Source organism: Vicugna pacos, chromosome 33 (assembly GCF_048564905.1).
Source record: "Vicugna pacos chromosome 33, VicPac4, whole genome shotgun sequence".
Classification (NCBI taxonomy): Eukaryota; Metazoa; Chordata; class Mammalia; order Artiodactyla; family Camelidae; genus Vicugna; species Vicugna pacos.
Window position 1 is genome coordinate 19,451,080 of NC_133019.1, and position 19,693 is coordinate 19,470,772.

Sequence of the window (19,693 nt, forward strand, 5' to 3'; positions counted from 1 at the left end):
AAAAGGATCAAGAAAAACATTTTCATGTTACACCAGTGAAAATCCAGAAAGAAAATTTGTATTATAATAACCCAAAATTTTAAAAATGTTCTTCTACTCAAAAACTAGACTTTTAATAAAATCACAAATGACTTGACACAGTCTATATGCATCAGGCAGAATATCTAAGTACCTTAACTTACCAGAGCTTAGTCAATTTTAAATAATTTGCTTTAAAATCCCTTTATAAAGTTAATAGCAATTCCACAAGTGAGACTTAGTATCACTTCACTTCAGGTATGAATTAAAGCTTTATGCTAACACTATAAACAAACTAATTCTTAGAACACAGCAATCAAGCACTGTATCAAATGAAACTATATATGTAAAAGTAATTTAGTAGATATTATTACTATTTTATATGCTTAGCACTGTAGAGCATATAAAAAGGTAAAGGGTGTTTTCAAGTAGCTTACAATCAAGCTGGGAAAATAACTCTAACATTCATATACAACCAAGTGGGTTTCACATTCAAATGAAATTGTAGTACACTAAGATTCTGCTAGTTAAGGAGCGTGATAAAGAAAAGGTGATACAGAAGGCAAGTCACAGATAAGGAGAAGAGAACAAGGAATAACCTGCTATGAAGAAGAAAATTTCAAGAGACAAGAGATAGCACAATGTTCAATATTACAGAAAGACTGAGAAGGAAAAGGTCATTAAATCTGCAAACAAGGTGGTTAATTACAAGAGAATTACTGTGGAGAGGCTACAGTAGAGCATGTAAGTAATTACTACAATTCAAAGGTAATTATTTTTAAAGGAACAATTCAAAAGCAGAGTACACGCCTAACAACTGAAATAGACATTTGAAGGTGCCAACCAATAAACCTCCCAAGGAACTTCTGAAATTGCATTTCATTCTCTAAGTTAAAAATACTCATACCCTGAAAAATCACAGGGGTCAGTGCTCTGGCTGGCACCAGACGTTGCTGGTTCGTGTAACGTCATCAGTAACTCCACCACAATCTCTGGTAAATTACTAATGAATAAGTGATCAATCTGCAAGGATATAAAATTAAGATACATTTAAGTTTTTATGTCTGTGATCTTTAAGACAGCTCAATGAGCTCACGTTATTGCCTCATTTCTGAAATTATTCAGTGACTATAGAAAGAAGTAGGTGACCAAAGATCTAAGATTTGCAAGACATAAAGTGTTAGCTTTAAGAGTTATCCACTTTTTTCTGCTATGAAGCTGACCTACAGACTGAAAGGAAAATAGAACTCATACCAAACAACACTCTCTTAATCCAGTTCTTTCGTATAATTTTAAAGAATTATTTTAACGACTAAGGCTTCAAGGTCTAACCTGAAATTCCTCAACCTAATAATTTCCCTGCCAACCAAATTCCCCAATGATCTATACTGCTCATCAATCTGCATTTTATTCTTATTTGAGAATGCTATCTCACTTAGAGAACTTTACTAGTAAGAATTCCCAGTGACTGGCAATAATCACCTCTTTGTTCCCTGCATGATTTTGCCCCAGATTTCTACTTGGTTGATATCCCAAATTCTGAGGCCAGCTGCTACCCACATGGCCTGTCATCAGGTGTAGGCTAAAATCCTCCCCGACAGGAGCAGGCTCTTCATGAATCCACTTCCTGCTACAGGTAGCCTCACAAAGGGCATAAGCTCTCTAAATGGAAAGAATGGGTATACTACGTTACACCTCAGCCAAATGAACTGATGACTGTGAAGTCTTGAAGGTGGATTCATAGCTCTCCAAATAAGGCGTTACAGTGCTTTAAACCAAAAAGGCAAATGGATGATTTACTATCTTTCTCTCTTCCGCGTGGACGTTTAGAAATACTTCCTAAGAACAAAAATATTCTGGAAAGTGACAAGAAAGAAATCTAGTGTAAAGATCCTAGCCTTTCCCTGGGCTTATACATTAGTTGTCATGTCATTATTTCCAACGTTTCAGCCCTTTTAAAAATCCAGCCCCATTTCAAAGCATATCTGGAATAAGTAAGTACAAGGTGGCTGAGTCTGATTAATATCAGAGAAGAAAATTAATGAGCTTCCTTGCACACAGATGACAACTGACCTCACTAATTTCATATGATTCTCTAACAAGCCAGATCTGTAATGTTTACTAAGGTACATACAAATTATTCAGATGTCTGGGTATAGCTAAACAATCTTATAACTCTGAATATTTTAGGCATTCAACAATGAACCGTTTTACAAGACTCAGACTGCTAACAGTTGTACCAACACTTATCCACAGAAAACAAAAAAGAACCTTGATTGATTCAGAGAAACTGTGTATTAGAGAAACAGAGAAAAATTAACTTATAATGACAACTTAATACTAAATGAAATTGGGACTAATAAAAATTTATGTCTTTAACCAAGAAGCCAAGAAATTATTTTTAATTGTTGCATCTCTCCATTCTTGAGACTGGCACTTTAATCAGAGTTTAATGTAATCACTTTTCCCTTCTGGACTTATTCTGACTCTGAACATTGCTATCTCTTGGTTTGAATACCTGAAAAAGAACAGTTAAGAGGAGGCCTGCTCAGAAGTCGAAGCTGGGAGACTGGGTGAAAGGGGCTAGAAACAGAGTGTCTCTCATGAACCCCACACCCTCTGCCATGCCAACACCTGTCCCAACTGCCTTTTGGGGCAGGAGCTCCTCTGCTCACCATGTGCCTCTGGGCTACAGACTTAAAACCAGCTCTGACTGGCAACGGTCCACCTAAGCCACTGAGAGACTTGCTGCTCCATTTCTTGGTTCAATACAGATAACTGGGCAGCCAAAAACAGAATTTCTTGGCTTCTCAGTTAAAGACATAAATTAAATTTTTATTAGTCTCAACTTCATTTAGCATTAAGTTGTCATTATAACTCTTGAAGTTTATCCAACTATAATACTAATGTTGACCAAGCTTGGTTAGTCTTGTCTTACTTATATTTAAAAAAAAAAAATTGGAGTGACCAATCTTCTTTTACCTTAAAAAGTTTATATTTGTATTTTAATATAAGTTGCCTCAAATAATTATAGATATATATATAAATTACTATAAAACAAACAGAAGCTGTTAGATCCTTTTTAACTTGACTCCATCTTTTATCAAATAATGAGTACTCAATATATACTAGGTAGGAAATTCAACCTTCACAGTACTCACAGCGAAGATTGATAAAAACCAATGAACATAATACACAAGTAACTTTTTATCATGTTAGAAGGTAGTAAGTGTCATGGAAAAAGGAAAAAGCAAGGTATGGGAACTTGGGATTGTACTTTTCCATGAAAGGTGAAGAGCTTGATGAGATTAAAGACGAAATTAATAGTTATTTTTTTAAGTTTCTTTTGTACAGCACGGGGAACTATGTTCAATATTTTGTAATAATCTTTAATAGAAAAAAATAGGAAAACCAATACATGTATGTATATGCATGACTGGGGACATTGTGCTATCCACTAGAGACAGACACATTGTAATTGACTGTACTTCAATTAAAAAAAAAAGGAAATTAAGAAGATTTTGTATACTTTGTTCAATAGTGCTTGAATTTAATAACCAGTTTGCATTTGAGTATTACTGCCAATTAAAGCAAATTTCAAAAAGGAAAAATTGATATAACTATTCCAAAGTTCTTTTTTAAATTTCTGATTAAAACATTTCATTTAAAAGTCAGTCAAAAGGAGAGAACATTGTATAACAATAACCAAAAAATACATGGATAACCTATGCTAGACAGTGATTATTCAAACAGTATTAAATTTAATAAATGATGCATAAATAGCCTTAAAGTTTTAGTTATACCTCAGATCAATTAAGGGGTAAAAAGTACGGTAAACATTGAAGACATACCTGTTTTCCTAATAAGTTTTCATCTTTAAGCATATCATAGACTTTGGTAGCAGTCTCTCTTTGCTGCGCCATCCCACTGTCTCCAGTACCCTCATAAGCGAAGTACGGAAGAATATTTACAAGAATCTTTGGAAAGCAATCTGTCAGAAGATGTTTCCAATCCTCTTGAATCTGATTAGCAATGGACTTCACCTCATCAAAATGACTTCTAATCACCAGATGTGGAATCAAAACTTTATAACAAGACCTAAAAATATAAAAATTAAAATTAAACAGGTACATTACATGTAACTTTTCAAGTAAAATTTTATAATATAGTCCTTAAAATAATAAAATGTTTTAATAAGCATTAGAACATCACTTCATCTAGATCATTAAGCAGTCTTACTCTAATTGTATAAATGGAGAAATGAAGTTAAGTGAATTCTAAATAGTCACACTAGAGAACAGAGGTCTTAGAGTATACTCTAAGATCTAAGACCAGTTCTATGATCAAAAACAAGTGAGAATTGAATTTATATTTATTTCTTCTGCATAATCAACTTATGTAAAATTATTGTAAAGTGAAATACAAAAACAATTTGTAAATTCAAATAACTGTAAATATTACTGCCAAATGAATAATAAAGACCACTAAACAATTATGAATTGCCTTCCCGTCATCCTGATACTTAAACGTTATTCTTTAGTTGTTTCAAACCTCTTCATTTTCAAAATTTTCTTCTCTAGACTTAGAGTTAGCAAAATAAATATTTGTAAACTTAACTTTTCAATTAAACAGAAATAATGACTAAATGGCCCATAGTCAAGCAATAGAAAAGGTAAAAAGAGTCAGCCACTAAAAATTTACCATTGATATTTCATAGAGAAGATTACTAAATATTAAAGCTGAAAGGGACCTGAAAGATCTCCATGTGTAACTCCCTTACTTTACAGATTAAAACACCAAGTCCCAGAGGCTGCATATGTGGCTTCCCAAACATCATGTAGCTGGTTATTGGCACAGGCAGGACCAGATCCTAAGTCCACTGACAACCTTCAGTACACTTTCAACAACAAAAAAAAGCTGTCCTGACTTTCACATTATCATTAATAACTGATTTTATTTATTTATTTATTTGCTCTTTTTTTGGGGGTGGGGGGGCCCGAGACCTCACTCACGCTAAGCCTGCACTCTACCACTGACCTATACCCCCATCTCCTATATCTAATTTTAAATTAAATATATTTCATATATGCCACACATAAACCTACCTATAGAAATCCTCGATGTTTGTGTAGTTTAACAAAATAAAAGGAAAAGAAGATAAGCTGTATTGAAGATTAAGCCATTCTAAAACCAGATAATCCAAGTGAGAAGCCATGAAGTCTTCTAAATGTCTGTATCCAAAAGTTTCAGAAACTTTCTCTAAAACCTGTTCAAATCAAAAAAGGAAGTCAATGTTTTAAGAAAGTAATGAAACAATAAATCGTTTAAATCCTTGTTAATATCTATCTACAGTATGACTTTTACGCATTTATTTAACTTTGCTATACCTAGATTTATTAATCTATGAAATGGAGATAATAAAAGTACCCACTTCAGCAAAACTAAATGAGAAAAATGTATTTAATATAATTAGCACAGTGCCTGCCACATAGCAAGCCCCTTAAAAATCTTAAATGAATAAAAACAGAAAAATATGTTGCAATTTTCAACATTTGATTCTATTTCAAAGGAAGGTCTAAAGTATAATAATTCTTTTTCTCAGTCCTAAACCCAAATGAGAAAAATCCAAACACTATATTCCACTTATAATAATAATTAGGTAGTGTAATTGTATAATATATCTTTTTAAAGTATCCTCTTACTTTAATTCTAAGAGGTAAAAGGTTAACTCATCTAGACTGATTATTTATCGGTTAGCTTACTGCAAAGCTCACTCCACTGGAAACCACGTGAGCAGAATGCTGAGCGGTGTATCAAGCCATGATCTATCACTGGTTCATCATGTAAAAATCTACAATGGAAGGCTTGGAACTTCCCAAACCATGAATGCTGAGGTGGTAAAACAGGGCAGGGGTGAACATTCTACAACACTGTGCCGATGTAACTGCAAGGATGGACCTGGTCTTCGTAATCATGCAACTTAAAAGCTTTACAGCTCTAAAAATTGAGCTAAAACATTACTGATTTTCAACATTCCAAATCTAAAACATAAAACTGTCTCCAAGTCTTTAATAAGGGCCACATTAAAAACTAGGTTTAACTTTTTTTTAAGTGTTGAAAAGTTACCCAAGGAAGATTATAATCAAAAAATATTCATCCATAGGTACCTTTTTAATGAGGTGAGGCTCTAATCCATTCTCTTTCACAGACTTGCATAGTGCGAATAAAGCCTGTTTTTCACAGACAGGGCTACAGCATAACACCACAGCTATCATCATCAGTAAAACGGCTTTCCTATTACAAATCTCATCCAAAAATTCAGGGTTCTCAGCTCTGTGGGACTTCAGAAGAATTTAAAAAACAATAATGCAATGTAAATATTTAGATATTACAAATAAACCAACCAGACTAAAACCAAAGCACACACCGATAACATCTAAGCAACCAGTGAATAGTTTTAAATTCTATAGTGATGAAGCCAAGAATAGAGATTATGAGAAAATACTTAAGTTTCTACAGTGGGAAAGTCTGCTTTTGATAAGGTCTTATAGAAAGAATTGCCAAACAGTTCAATGAAGTATAAAGCATTTTAAAGAAAAAGAAAGAGAAAGAAATTGCAGGAAAGTGAGAGAGACTAAAAGCTTTTCAACCACCAAGTATTATCTTCTAAACCATTTATTACCATTATAACTTAATATACATAGCTCTTTATTCTTTAAAAATGTCATCATATATATTACAAAAAAAATCAGTAAAATCACGCAACTAGATAGAATGATATATTCTACCAGCTTAATAATCAATCATTATACTACTGCAATGGATATGTACATTTTTTGACTCAGTATACTGGATAGAAATTTCCCTTCACATCAGGAAAACTTGCTATTCACTGATTGTATTTCTGGTTCTGATACAAAAAAAAGGAAGGACCTAATCCTTTACTAAACAGCAATCACTGACATGTTTGAAAATAGCTGTGAGGTTCCCACTAAGTCGACTCCTTCACCTACTCCTTGTAAGAGACAGATCTACAGACTCTGTAACCTTCTAGTGAAAAATCTACTTTTACTGAGAATGAAACCCTACATGCTGGCCGTCCTCTAAAATGAATAAAAGTTTCAAGTTCTTTTCATGAATTTATTCATCACAGTCTGCTTCTACTAATGACATCTAAAACAGAATTTGCTTTTTGTGATAACCATTAAAATGTTGATTCATGTTATGCTCTCAAGATGTAAAACTTCTTACGTCTTTTCTCCCAATGAACTGCTGTCAGGTCAATATTTTCCCTTTTGGCACGTGACTGGCAGATTTTAAAATATATATTATACATTATCTCTATTATATTTTATATTATTTACACTCATTTTCCCTATCTATTGAAATCTCTTTCCAAATTCACATTCTTCCCTGCAACTTTCCTTTTCAGGTTTGTGCTATTACAGAATATACAGTCAGTTGATTAACTGCCTCACATAATTATAACAAACAAGTTAAGGCATATATAAATGAATAAATTCTACTACTAAGACAATTCTTGCCATTTTAGGAAAAAATATTATTCCACAAAAAAATATGAAAATTATAAGGTTCACTACAGAGCACAAAAATAATTTGATCTTCCCAATTAGAGTATTTCTTCTCAATCCATTTCTTCCTATTGTCACTTGTCCTGTGAATTATTTTTTAATCAGATCTTACAAAAAATTCTCTTTAATAAAAAAGTAAGTCATTTATACTCCCATGAAAACTCAGGAAATTCTGCTTTTCCTACAACAATGCTACACAGAAGCTGAACCGAAAGAAACTGCCATTATTCAACCAATCGTGACCAATAAATAAAGCAATTTCAATTAATTCATACAAGCTGTTCTAGTCTAAATTTACACTGTGAACTACTGGATGTAAACTGTCTTAGGTCAAACTTCATAAAGTACTACATGGTGTATTTATAGAAAGTATATAATAACAGCAAATATGCATTACTAAAATTACCACTTCTCTCATTCCTTCCTGAGCTTTCAAGTAGGCATTTTCAAAAGCTGTTTGCTGAAGCTTCAGAGGAAGTGCTTTCAATAATGTAGAAGAACGTCCTTGTTCCATATGCTGAAATAATCTTAAAAATAAAAAGCAAAAAGTAAAATAATTTTTAACCTTCAACCATACTTTCAAAGCATGTCATAGGACACAAATAAATCACTTGGTGAGACACACTTAACATACTAGGTCTCCTTTCAAAAGACCACAGAAATGTGAGTCCATTTAGAGGTTCAGATCCACTGCTTAATATTAGGGTCTTTCCTACAGACTCCATTTTCTCCTAGAACTGAATAGCACTGAAAAGGGTCTCAAAAGATCATTTAGCTTATGGCCCAAACTTGAATATCCCTGAACTCAAAATAATTAGAAAAGAAAAATTGTCCTCTGGTCAAATACCAATTAGAAGAAACCACAGACTCCTATGTCAACCTCTAAGACTTAATCAACTTGAAAGTGGATAGCTTTAACGTCTTGATGTTCCATTAAAAAAAATTTTTGTGTGGTACGGAAGAGTTGAACAGTGCTTTCCACATAATGGACTACCATATTTAAGAACCATTCTTTAATTAATTTTTTTCTTTATGCTTCTTTAGTAATCAAAATTTATAAAAGTATCACTTTTTTGGTGTTCCTTTGATTTCTTCAGTTTCTCTAATCTCTCTTAAATAGCCTAATATTACATATCTAACAAGTAAACAACTAATAAATAAATAATAAATGCTATGTTCAAGCCATTCATGAATTTACATTTTTGAATCTCAAAAGATTTTCCAATGCCACCACTACTGTGCTTTATTACATTCAACTTATGAGCCTCTGTAACCCCAGATCTTTTAACTTCAGTATATTTTTTTCTACCCTTTAAGGACCTGAAGTAAAGCACACATCCATTAGCAAACCCTACAAAGCACTATGGTTTTACTGAAAATAGTTCTAAACCTAAGGAGTTAGATACAATGTGATTCTGATTTATGAAAACATTACTGTCAGCGTATCCTAACTTTGGACACAGTAAGTTACCTAACACGTATTTATGTGACTACAGGACAATTTCTTTACAGTGATTTTTGTTTGTGTGTTTTATTTTTGTTTTTATCTGGGGGGGAGTAATTAGGTTTATATATTTATAAAGTTACTTTTTAATGGAGTCACTGGGGATTGAACTCAGGACCTCATGCATGCTAGGCATGTACTCTAACCACTGAGCTAAACCCTCCCCCACCACATAGTGATCTTAAATTACTGGTCACTTACATTTGAACAGTAAAGTTACTTAAATGACTTTCAGTTTTGATGTTTTTAAAGCATAATGTAATTTATTTTTTCAAATATTAATTGATTTTACAAATTATTAAACACCTGGCACATGCCAAGTATTACTTTAGGTATAAATGCTATATAGAAAAATAAAGCAGAGAGGTGCTTTATCTACAGGGAGTGTGAGGTGGGAAAGATACAAGTAGGTTACACTTCAGAGTTTCAAAATCAATTTGATAACCTGATTAATATGCAGTTGTTAAAAAAATTAATATTTGCTTCTCCAGGTACTCAAATAAAACAGATCCCTGTGAGAGAATCACTCTAGTGCCCAACTGTATGCTCAGATGAAGAAATGACTGTAATTAGCACAAGGTAAAATGTGCTAATTTTCATTTTACTAACTCATATAAAATCTCAATAATATACAAATATTCTGCATCTCCCATAAGTAGTAACAGACACATCTCATTCAACTCAGTCACTTAACTACCTGTAAGGCACTGAGCAGGTTACTTTGTCTCTCTAAGCCACAGAGTTCTCATTTATAAATTGGAGAAAACAATAGTACCTAAGTGATAGAGTTGTCAGAATTAAGAGAAAAGATAAATGCCGGGTGTACAGTATATGCTCAATAAATGTTCTCTATTTTTAATACCACAATTGATGACCTACGACTGTACTCAACATTCAACTGCTGTCTGCAGCGCTGCGGGCACTTCATGAATACTTGACCCATTACCTATTGACTGATTCTGCAGCCAACATGCGAACTTGGTGATGACTATCAGCAAGAAACTGCGGAAATATTTCGTTTACAGGAAAGTCTTCTTTCATTACATTAAGAATAGCCCATTTTGAATAAGGATCAGCCTATGGGAAAAGAACTGACGTTAAATATGAAGAGGAAAATCACCCACTAACAGACAGAAACAAAGACTGTTTTAAAATTTTCAATGGAGACCTTATTAATAATTAATGCAGAATAACTCACCTCAAGCAAAGTTTTAAGGCATTTTACTAGTGCCATTCTTACAGAAAATGTGCATTTTCCCTCCTTTGCTAAGTGCCTGAAATAAAGTGTTTCAATATCAAATAATTATTCCAATCAAAGCATAGTCAAAAGAAAATCACTGGGCAATAAGGTTTATTCTAGGTTGCTTCTAAAATTTCTTTCCATTCTAAATTTAATTCTCATTATGTTTCATATGCCAACATACTCATATTTCAAAAAATTTCAACTAAAATTGGCTTGAAAAGGAGTTCATTTTAATGTATATTATTTGTGTCATATGATTATGCATCACTTTGGGGCTATCATATTTTAGCTAACCATGTTATGCAAACTTGCTTTCAGAGGAAAACATTTTTAAAATTGCTGTGTTGTTACAGAGAAGATTTCAAAACCACATTCTATACTGACTCAGAAGTCCTCACCTGTCAAATGGCATGTGGGCTCTAAATTACATATATGTGCTCTGCTATAAGTATCCTGGTATTACCTCACACTGTGACTCCATACATGAAATAAGCAGATAGTATAAGGCCGATTTGTCCACTTTAGGAATGTGAACTATCTACTCAACTGATTAAGACTTGCTGCACTTTGCTTTTTTCATCACACACGTCAAACTATTAAGGGATTCAACATTCTCACGGAAATATGCTAAACCCACTTTGGGAAGCCAAGCCTTACACAAAAAGCAATATAGTTCTTCAAGCAATTAAGAAAAGAAACACAAATTACATTATACTATTGTTAAAAGACTCGAGGATTAGAAGAAGTCATTAATGCAGAAATGCAAAGTTTGCACTTGTACCCAGAAGTAGCAAAAGAAAAGTAAGAACGCCACAAAACAATCTGTACCTACCAAAATGCTCCAATCACTGTAAGAAACTGTCCTTGAGCATCACTTGTGTTCTCAGTGTCCGTATCTCCTTGACACAGGTTCGTCACTATACGAAGGACATGGTTTAAAATGGTTTTACAAACGTCTTGGTCACGGCGATACAAAGAACACACATTGCTGTGGTGGAAAAACTTTATCAGTGTAACAGAACACATCAGTTTAGTTTATAAATTTAGAGTGAACATTATATACGGTTTTAATTTCTTACGATAATGGTTTTAGAAGTTCAACAACATCTTCCATTGGCAAGGGATGTTCTTCTCCAGGAAGTTCCTTTAAAAGCACTAGATACTAAGACAGTTGGAAAAAAAAAAATCAGGTTTTTTTTTCCCCAAATACCACTTACTTAAATAAGTAGACATACGTAACCATAAATTCATATGTAAACATGGGCACACGTGCACACATACACAAAAGAGCAGTAAATTTCGGAGAGGCGACATAGTTTAAAAAAAAAAGGGTTTTGAAGTTAAAAAAAAAAAAGTTTTGAAATCCAGAGCTGGATTCAAATCCCAGCACCATGACCTATTACTTGTATGGCTAAAAAATTTGCCTTGTCACTGAGCCTTTGTGCTCTCACCTGTAAAATGGGGACATAGCACTTACCTGGCCAGATTACTTTGAGTATTAAAAGAAATAAATGTAAAACTCCAGCATTTATTGTAGTAATCCAGTAAGTGATAGCTGTCATCACCATTGGGATTAAGAGCCTGAGCAAGACTCTGAAACTGTATTACATCACCAGCCTCTGAAAACAATGCTTGGTGATAACTTCAATGGTTAAAAACTATTCTATTAATGAATTTTGGAAAGCAGTAGTAATTACGGGCAGAGAAGAATCCATATACCCTGACCTATCTCCCTATAAGGCCACTTTGTAAGGTTCTCTATGGCTACAATGGGTATAAAGAGCTACTAAGTAACTACCAGTTATAACAGCAGTGATAACTAGTTTCTGAGAGCTGCCACATGACCTTCTTAGCTGTAATAAGAAATCAGCTTTTTTTTTCCCGTACCATCTATATGCAGAAAAATGTTTCTTATTCTTCCTGATATTATGAAACATTAATTTGGACCATGTTAAATATTTGCCATGAGAGTCATGTGTGATGTTACTAAGTATCTGGAAGTGATTTTAAACATCAAAGCTTCAATAAAAGCATACAGCCCTCCCCACTGGCCAGGGCTGGAGACTTGACCAAAGTGTTTGCCAGGGTTGAAACCAGGGACCAAACAGGGCTCAACTAAGCGTATTTGCCCAGGACAGGGGATCGACTGGCATGGTCACCACAGATAGGAGATGACCAGGAATTCTACCAGGGACTCAACCCTGCATGTTTCCAAGAGGTTCTAATTAGGGAATCACCTGGTATATTTCCCAGGGCTGAGGAAATCACGTGGCATGTTTGCCAGTTTGCTAGGACATGACTATGGACTCAACCAGCCTACTCACTGTAGCAGGGGCTGTTCTTGCATGTTCACCAGCATTGGAGCCATGGGTATGGCCCACACGGTCAGGAGATCAGGTAAACGCAAAAACATTGAGTAAGTAAATGTATTGAGGTTACGTGGGAAGCCAAGTTTTTTACTGTTGGAAAGGGAGCTACAAATATGGACAGAGCAAAGAACAAATAAATCCTATGATGTTGGACTGGAATCGGAGATATCTATCAGTAGATGAGTAGACTGATAAGGGAAGGGAAGTAGAGAGGTTACTTATGTTAAGTCTACGTCTGATCACGAGGAATCATGAGACAAACTCAGAGTGAGGGATTCTATACAGTAAGTGGCTGTACTACCCAAAAATATGAAGGTCATTAAAAAAAATGCAGGTCATGAAAGTTATAAGGGAAGACTAAGGATCCACTCCAGATTGAAAGAAACTAAACAGATCTGACAACTAAATGCAATGATGTTAATTTCCTGATGATTATACTATGGTTATATGGGAAAATGTCACTGCTTTTAGGACATACACACTGAAGTGAAGGGGCATCAGGTCTGAAACTCAATCTCAATATGCGTGTGCACACACGCAGAGAGAGAGAATGAATGATACGACAAATGCAGTAAAATATTAACTATATAAGCTTATGAAGAAAATACGAGAGTTCTTGCAGCATTTTAACTTTACAGTCACTTCTAAATTACATTAGGTGGGAGGGTATAGCTCAGTGGTAGAGTGATTGTTTAGCATGCAGGAGGCCCTGGGTTCAATCCCCAGTACCTCTATTAGTAAATAAATAAGCAAGCCTAATTACCTTATCCCCCAAAAAAGAAAAATTTAAAAAGTGAAATAAAATTAATTTACAAAAAAAAAAAAAGAAATCACATTAAAAAAAATTTACAGCATGTAAACCAAGGTCAAGGCAAGATTCAGACTTAAACTACAATGTTATGTGAGTATTATTTTTACATTCACAGTCTGTGGCTCTTGGTTGGCCTAGCTTAAAATAACTTACAATAATTACAGCCGAAGAGAATAAATCTATCCAAAGCCCATACTAGTTTTAATGTATCAGTATCCACTTAAATTTTTTTCACAGCACATTTAAACAAAAAGTGTATTTTACAACGTTTCAGATTCATTTCTCAAGGAAGCAATTTCAGCTCTTACAAGGTACTCTGTGATTCTTTTATATCAGTTCATTATACTTAGCTAGCAACATCAGACACAACTGAAGCACTTCTTCATTTCACCGAACTCACCATGTGTAGGTGGAGAGATTTGGTAGGGTCTAGCATGCTAGAATCAATTAACATTAACAATTTCCTCCGAATATCGGCTGCTCTAAATGACACAGTATTGGTTTGAGCAGTGGTCACACACATACACAAGAACTTGAGCATGTCCAAAACAAGTAGATCTTGCTTTGACAGATGTTCTTCAGCTAAAGGACTCGTGGCACCTAAAAATAAAAAGCACTTACTAAGAATAAGAGAGGTGTACCATCACCACATATGTTGAACATTAACACAAATATCTTCCCTTCAAACAACAACAAAAAAGAGATGAAAATACATGTAAAGCAAAATTATGGTGAAACTAATTATATACTAAAAACTTCAAAATTCTTCATAATAGGTTACCCTAGGATTTTATCATCAAGAAATAATCCATGGAAAAATCTATATAGACAAATATTTACTGAAATACTATTAGAAAGGAATCTAAATTTCTGCCAATAAAAAAATGGTCTAGTAAATTAGGGTATGTATGTTAACTGGGATATTATGGACCCGCTAAAAAGTATAATTACCAACAGTACAAGTATCTAAGTGAAAAAAAATGCTTATAATTAATGTTAAAAGAAAATGGACAAAGTATAAAAATTCACTTGAATGTTGATGCTGATTATAATTTTGAACGGGTCTACATAGAAATAACAGCAAAAGGTAAAAAGTTACGGCATTATGGGTATGTTTTCACTATTCTGCTTTCCATTTTCCAAATAACCTATAGTATGGTTTTATTTGTTTACTAATTATTTCAAATTCCCCCATGAAGAATCAAATACTAAAATAATAAATTCAATTAAAAATCAGAGAAATCTAAAGTGTATAGAAGGAAACAATCCCAATCCTAAAAGACTATACAAAAAGAAAATAAAATTAGCATAAAATTAGTATCTGTGAGGACTTTTATAATGCCAAATCAATACAAAGAGGTAAAAAAAATCCCATGCAGTAAAAACACATTTACCAATAATGAGCTGGCTCTCCCCGGATTCATTTGCGTCAGTAACATTACTAGCAGGGTGATCATTAAATAGACTCATGGAAGACTGATCCTCCATCTCCATTAGATTTTCATGAGTATCACTGTCCACTGATTCTACTTCTCCCAAATCCAACGGCTTTTTGATAATGGATGCCTTCAAATAAAAAAATAAAAATAAAAAAAGACATTGCTTTCAAGTTGGCATCTTTCAGAAGAATGCTGTAATTAAAATAGACCTAATCAAACAATTCAAGATTCACATGTATGAACTCTGCAGGATTTTTTTCTGTTAGATGTCCAACAACAGGAAAATGGATATATAAACTGTAGTGTCATGTAACAGACTAGTACACAATCTTTACAAATAATTTCTTATGTTAAGAAGTTTGATACTACCCCAAATGATGAGGGTATACGTAAAATTATAAAATTGGTATGACTATTTTGGAGGACAATGAAAATATCCATCAAAAAGTAAAATTCACAGTTCTTTGAACAAGCTCAAGTAGGAGCAGACATGTGTAAGAAATTTACTGTAGAACTCTTTGTAATAAAAAAAAGAAACCATTTAAAATGTTTAGATCAGTTGGGTTAAAATACATACATACTATTATTCCCATATATATGAAATACCCCACTACCACCAAAAAAAAAAAGCTAAGGTATAGCATTATTTAGTGACACGGAAAAAAGTAACCAAGATTTATTATTAAACAAAAATTATCAAATTATGGAATATTTTTTCACCCATTAGATATCTGAATACCTACTATGTGTGCCAGGCACTGTTCCAGACAAAAAGCATGTGTAGCACAAGCCCATTTGTATGGAAGAAGAAAAATAAATATCAAGATGAGACAGTGTTGCTTGTCTGGCAAGGTTTTTGTTTCTATTTTTAAGAACAGAAAATTGGTCCTGGGTTCAATTCCCAGTACCTCCTTGAATAATAAATACGCAAACCTAATTACCTCCCCCTCCAAAAAAAAGAAGAGAAAATTGTTTTCAATTTCGGTACAGTCTCATATAGAAAAAGGCACTGAGTCCAGATGATTCATTATCAATCACTCAGTCTATTATTTATTGAGAAATAAATAGCTAAGCATTATGCTAGTATTGACATTAAGAAGCAATCAAACACATTCCCACCCAAACCAAATAACTTTATTTAATTTCCACATTTTAAAAACATAAGATGCCGTATACTATGAGAAGCATCCCTATTTAAGAGATTTCAAAGTTACAAAAAGCATCTTAGAATCAATGAAACACAGTAGTAAAACAGGAGGCATACTTACTAAACTTCTACAAATATCTGCAATATCATTCATTAGCTTTGATGTTAATAATCGTAAGAAAAAGCCAGATGCAATCTTATTTGGACTGCCCTGTAATTAAGATAAAAAAAATACCAAGCAAACAAAGAAATAAAAACAATTATTCTTTGCAGATATTTTCTCTATCATTGATGAAATAAAGATTTTCTTTTACATTGGAAATCATCAAAATAAGCATGGATAAAGAGATTACTGTTAGGAACAAGACATAAATTACTTCAAAAACACTAACATCTTGGGGAGGGAAATAGCTCAGTGATAGAGCGCATGCATGAGGTCCTGGGTTCAATCTCCAGTACCACCATTAAAAAATAAATTGATTTTTTAAAAATACTAACCTCTTTTCTTAAAGTAATAATAACTGTAGCACATAACATTGATTGGCATTAATAACATTAAAGTAAAATACCAGCTATTGCTCCTAAGGATGGGCAAGCAATAATCATTGCTTAGAATATATTCTTCAACTGTCTTCTCCCCCACTTATACCAAAAAAAAAAAAAAACAAATAAAAATGCATGTTGATATTATGGATAAAAGTCCATGTACTTAACATTAGCTTTAAAAAGTGTTTCCGGTTATTATCAATACTCTGGCCTAGCTCAGCTACACCTCAGGTCTGCTCCAAATCAAAACAAGGAATACACACAGAAGTGCTCTTTCTACCAAACGTTATGTAAGACTGTCTGAGCAAAAGAGAGTAATGTATGTGCTGGAACTATTGATCTTTGTGTTGCTCACTAGCCCTGGTACAGCATTATGCCCATCACATGGCTAGCCATCAACAAGCTTTTCTTAAATGAATGAAAATACATTGGCAATAAAAAAGCCACTGACTAGTTGTCTATAAAAGGGGTAAGATAATCTCAGAAACTTTCCTAAGAAGGTTAGTTTCATGAAAATAGTTTCATGAGAAACTCAGACCACCTGTTGCTTTATTCCTCTGGATACTACCTTAATTTACCAATTTAATTTTAAATTAGTGTATAAATTTATGAATGGACCCCCAAAATAGTAACAGCACCAACCAGTTATCAGCCTCCCAGACAGGCCATGCTGTCAAGTAGGAAGAACATCTTACCTTAGCACAGTTATACAAGCAACTTGTACACAGATGCATCATATTTCTCAATGAAACAATTCTAAATTCCTCATTCATCTTATTTTTAAACAGAGTGATACTTTCTCCTGCACACTGCATTAGAGACTATTAAGAAAAAAAAGGGAAAAAATCCAAATTCAGTTAAAATGATAGCTTAGTGATTGTTTTTTAGTTTTACTTACGAGGGAAAACAAAGTGTTTCAAGAAATTATACTTTGTTATACAGTATAATTAGAAATAAAATTATGAATAATTTTTTTAAACAACAAATCTTATACCCAGTTATCCTTACAGATCACACAACTGACAGAACAGTACACAGAGTTAAAAATGTTGAGAGCCTACTTGATTAACTCTCTTAGTTAAGAATTCTCTAAGATAACTGATCCAAGAAAAACTTTTAAAAGGACAAAAATCAGTATTTTTGTGATTGAGATTAAATTTCAATGCAGTATTATTTCAATTACTGTATTTATAGTGGGCTTAAAATAATTTCAAATCTTATGGAAGGAGACATAGTATCATTTCTTCTCAGACTGCACCAATGAAAGAGAAAAGTTGACCTACATAAAAATTTGTTTTCCAAACATATATACCAACTTTCCCAGAAATACATTTCATTCAAATTAATCCAAAACATTACGGTCCTAAGTCTTCCTACCTTGGCTTTCTGGAATAATTCTGATTCATATGCTTCCTCTTCAGCTATCACACCCATATAGCAATAGCAGCCGAGAACACCCACCAGAAGGCGTGAACATCGGACAAGCACTTCTGAATTTGAAGTCTTAAAGTAAAACCCAAATAAAAAAAATTTCACGTATTTCATAAATAATTTTGAGTATGATTATCTTTCATAAAGCAAATTTTATGTACATACTAAGAAACAAAAGCTCAGGTAATTGAATCTACAGTGGCATAATTCCAATCATCTCTAAAAACATCTAAGTGATCCCTGCAGAGTTGTGATAACCAGGATTCTCAGGAAAACCAGCAGAAGTATCTCCTAATGGCCAAGTAATATAGCTCTTCTTAAAGTGGCTCAGTGTTCTTCACACAGAGGTAGTGGGGAAAGAAAGGAGAAAAAAGCTGAACCGGAAATAAATGTCTGTAACTCTTAGAACATGAGTAGAAATTAGATCCATATAACATTAAAATGGTATTTGGAGCTTCTAACAGATAAGAACTTCGATGTATTCAACTTTTTAGCCTCCACAGACTAGCACAAAGTATTTTTGCAAGTAGATACTGCTCAGCCAATTTTGTAGAATTATGTAAGAATGTGCAAAGATTATACAGAAAAATTAGATTTTCAGATATTTCTGTTCTATACTGTATGAAATGGTATTTTAGGGGAAAACACAGAAGGCAGCTTACTTCGAAATGAAAATGGTTGCAACTATAAACCAGAAGAATGTCAGTGATTAAGGACAAGACAGATCAAACAGATACACTGTCCCTTCTCTGGTTCTTTGGATCATTATTTGTGGCTATTGAATCCTCTTCTTTGAGTAGCTTGCAGTTTTTATTTTATTCAACAAATATTTTATCATTTATCATGTAACCAGGCATTGCAAAAAGTACAAAGATTAATAAAAATTGTATATGCCCTTTAATGAGGTTATAGCACAGTTTAAGAGATATTTGTGTATATGGTACAAAGAAGATGCTAAAGATCATTTTAAAGTAGAAATATTAAATATTAATATTAATATTAAGACACATTATTTTGACAGAGATTATCTAAGAAAGGCTTTAGCAAGGATTTTGACAGGTTGATTATTTGCACATATAGAAATGGGTAGAAAGACACAGGAGTTTTGGCAAGAGAACAGCACATACAAAGAGAATTTGTGATTTTAAGACAAAGGAAATGATACATGAGACATTACTAGATGATCTCCCCAATATAGGTAACTGCTAGTTCATTTGTTGACTTCTCCCTCTTCAAGTGCAACCAAAATCTAGTAGATCCGTTTAAATAATGTCCTTTTCTGTTATTGTAACTTCTCCCTCCTCTGTATGGAGTTTCTTTTTCATCAAATAATCACTATGCTCAAAGCCATCATTAATACCCATTAACCCACCCAAAGAATTCTATTTCATTAATGTCTACCTGGTCAATGAAAATAATCAAATTATTATTCTTCAGTTTTCCTCTTTTCATGTTAAATTTTCCCCATTTGTAGCCACGTGTGATCATTTCACTTTTAAAATTAAGCTTCTCACCACCTGTAGTGCCTTTCCTGCCCCTATTTCTCCTTCCTGACAGTCTGCCAAGGTGGAATCAAATACAGGTTTTAGTCCT

The 19,693-nt window shown here is 33.4% G+C and overlaps 2 protein-coding genes across 8 annotated transcripts in view; one reads left to right on the forward strand and one right to left on the reverse strand.

Annotated features, from left to right (window-relative positions):
* C33H11orf65 (chromosome 33 C11orf65 homolog) overlaps window positions 1-19,693 on the forward strand; it is a 258,094-nt gene that overhangs the window by 156,640 nt on the left and 81,761 nt on the right. The gene's annotated exons all lie outside the window — the stretch shown is intronic.
* Window positions 1-19,693, reverse strand: part of LOC116277740 (serine-protein kinase ATM-like) — a 99,020-nt gene that overhangs the window by 70,207 nt on the left and 9,120 nt on the right. Inside the window, exons 9-22 of the mRNA XM_072953810.1 lie at window positions 18,047-18,172; window positions 17,365-17,490; window positions 16,245-16,334; window positions 14,932-15,103; window positions 13,938-14,137; window positions 11,437-11,519; window positions 11,190-11,345; window positions 10,313-10,388; window positions 10,061-10,191; window positions 8,017-8,137; window positions 6,186-6,359; window positions 5,124-5,284; window positions 3,870-4,116; window positions 926-1,041 (exon numbers count right to left, since the gene is read on the reverse strand). Of these exons, the coding sequence (XP_072809911.1) occupies window positions 926-1,041; window positions 3,870-4,116; window positions 5,124-5,284; window positions 6,186-6,359; window positions 8,017-8,137; window positions 10,061-10,191; window positions 10,313-10,388; window positions 11,190-11,345; window positions 11,437-11,519; window positions 13,938-14,137; window positions 14,932-15,103; window positions 16,245-16,334; window positions 17,365-17,490; window positions 18,047-18,172 (1,979 nt within the window). The remainder of the gene's footprint in view (window positions 1-925; window positions 1,042-3,869; window positions 4,117-5,123; window positions 5,285-6,185; window positions 6,360-8,016; window positions 8,138-10,060; window positions 10,192-10,312; window positions 10,389-11,189; window positions 11,346-11,436; window positions 11,520-13,937; window positions 14,138-14,931; window positions 15,104-16,244; window positions 16,335-17,364; window positions 17,491-18,046; window positions 18,173-19,693) is intronic.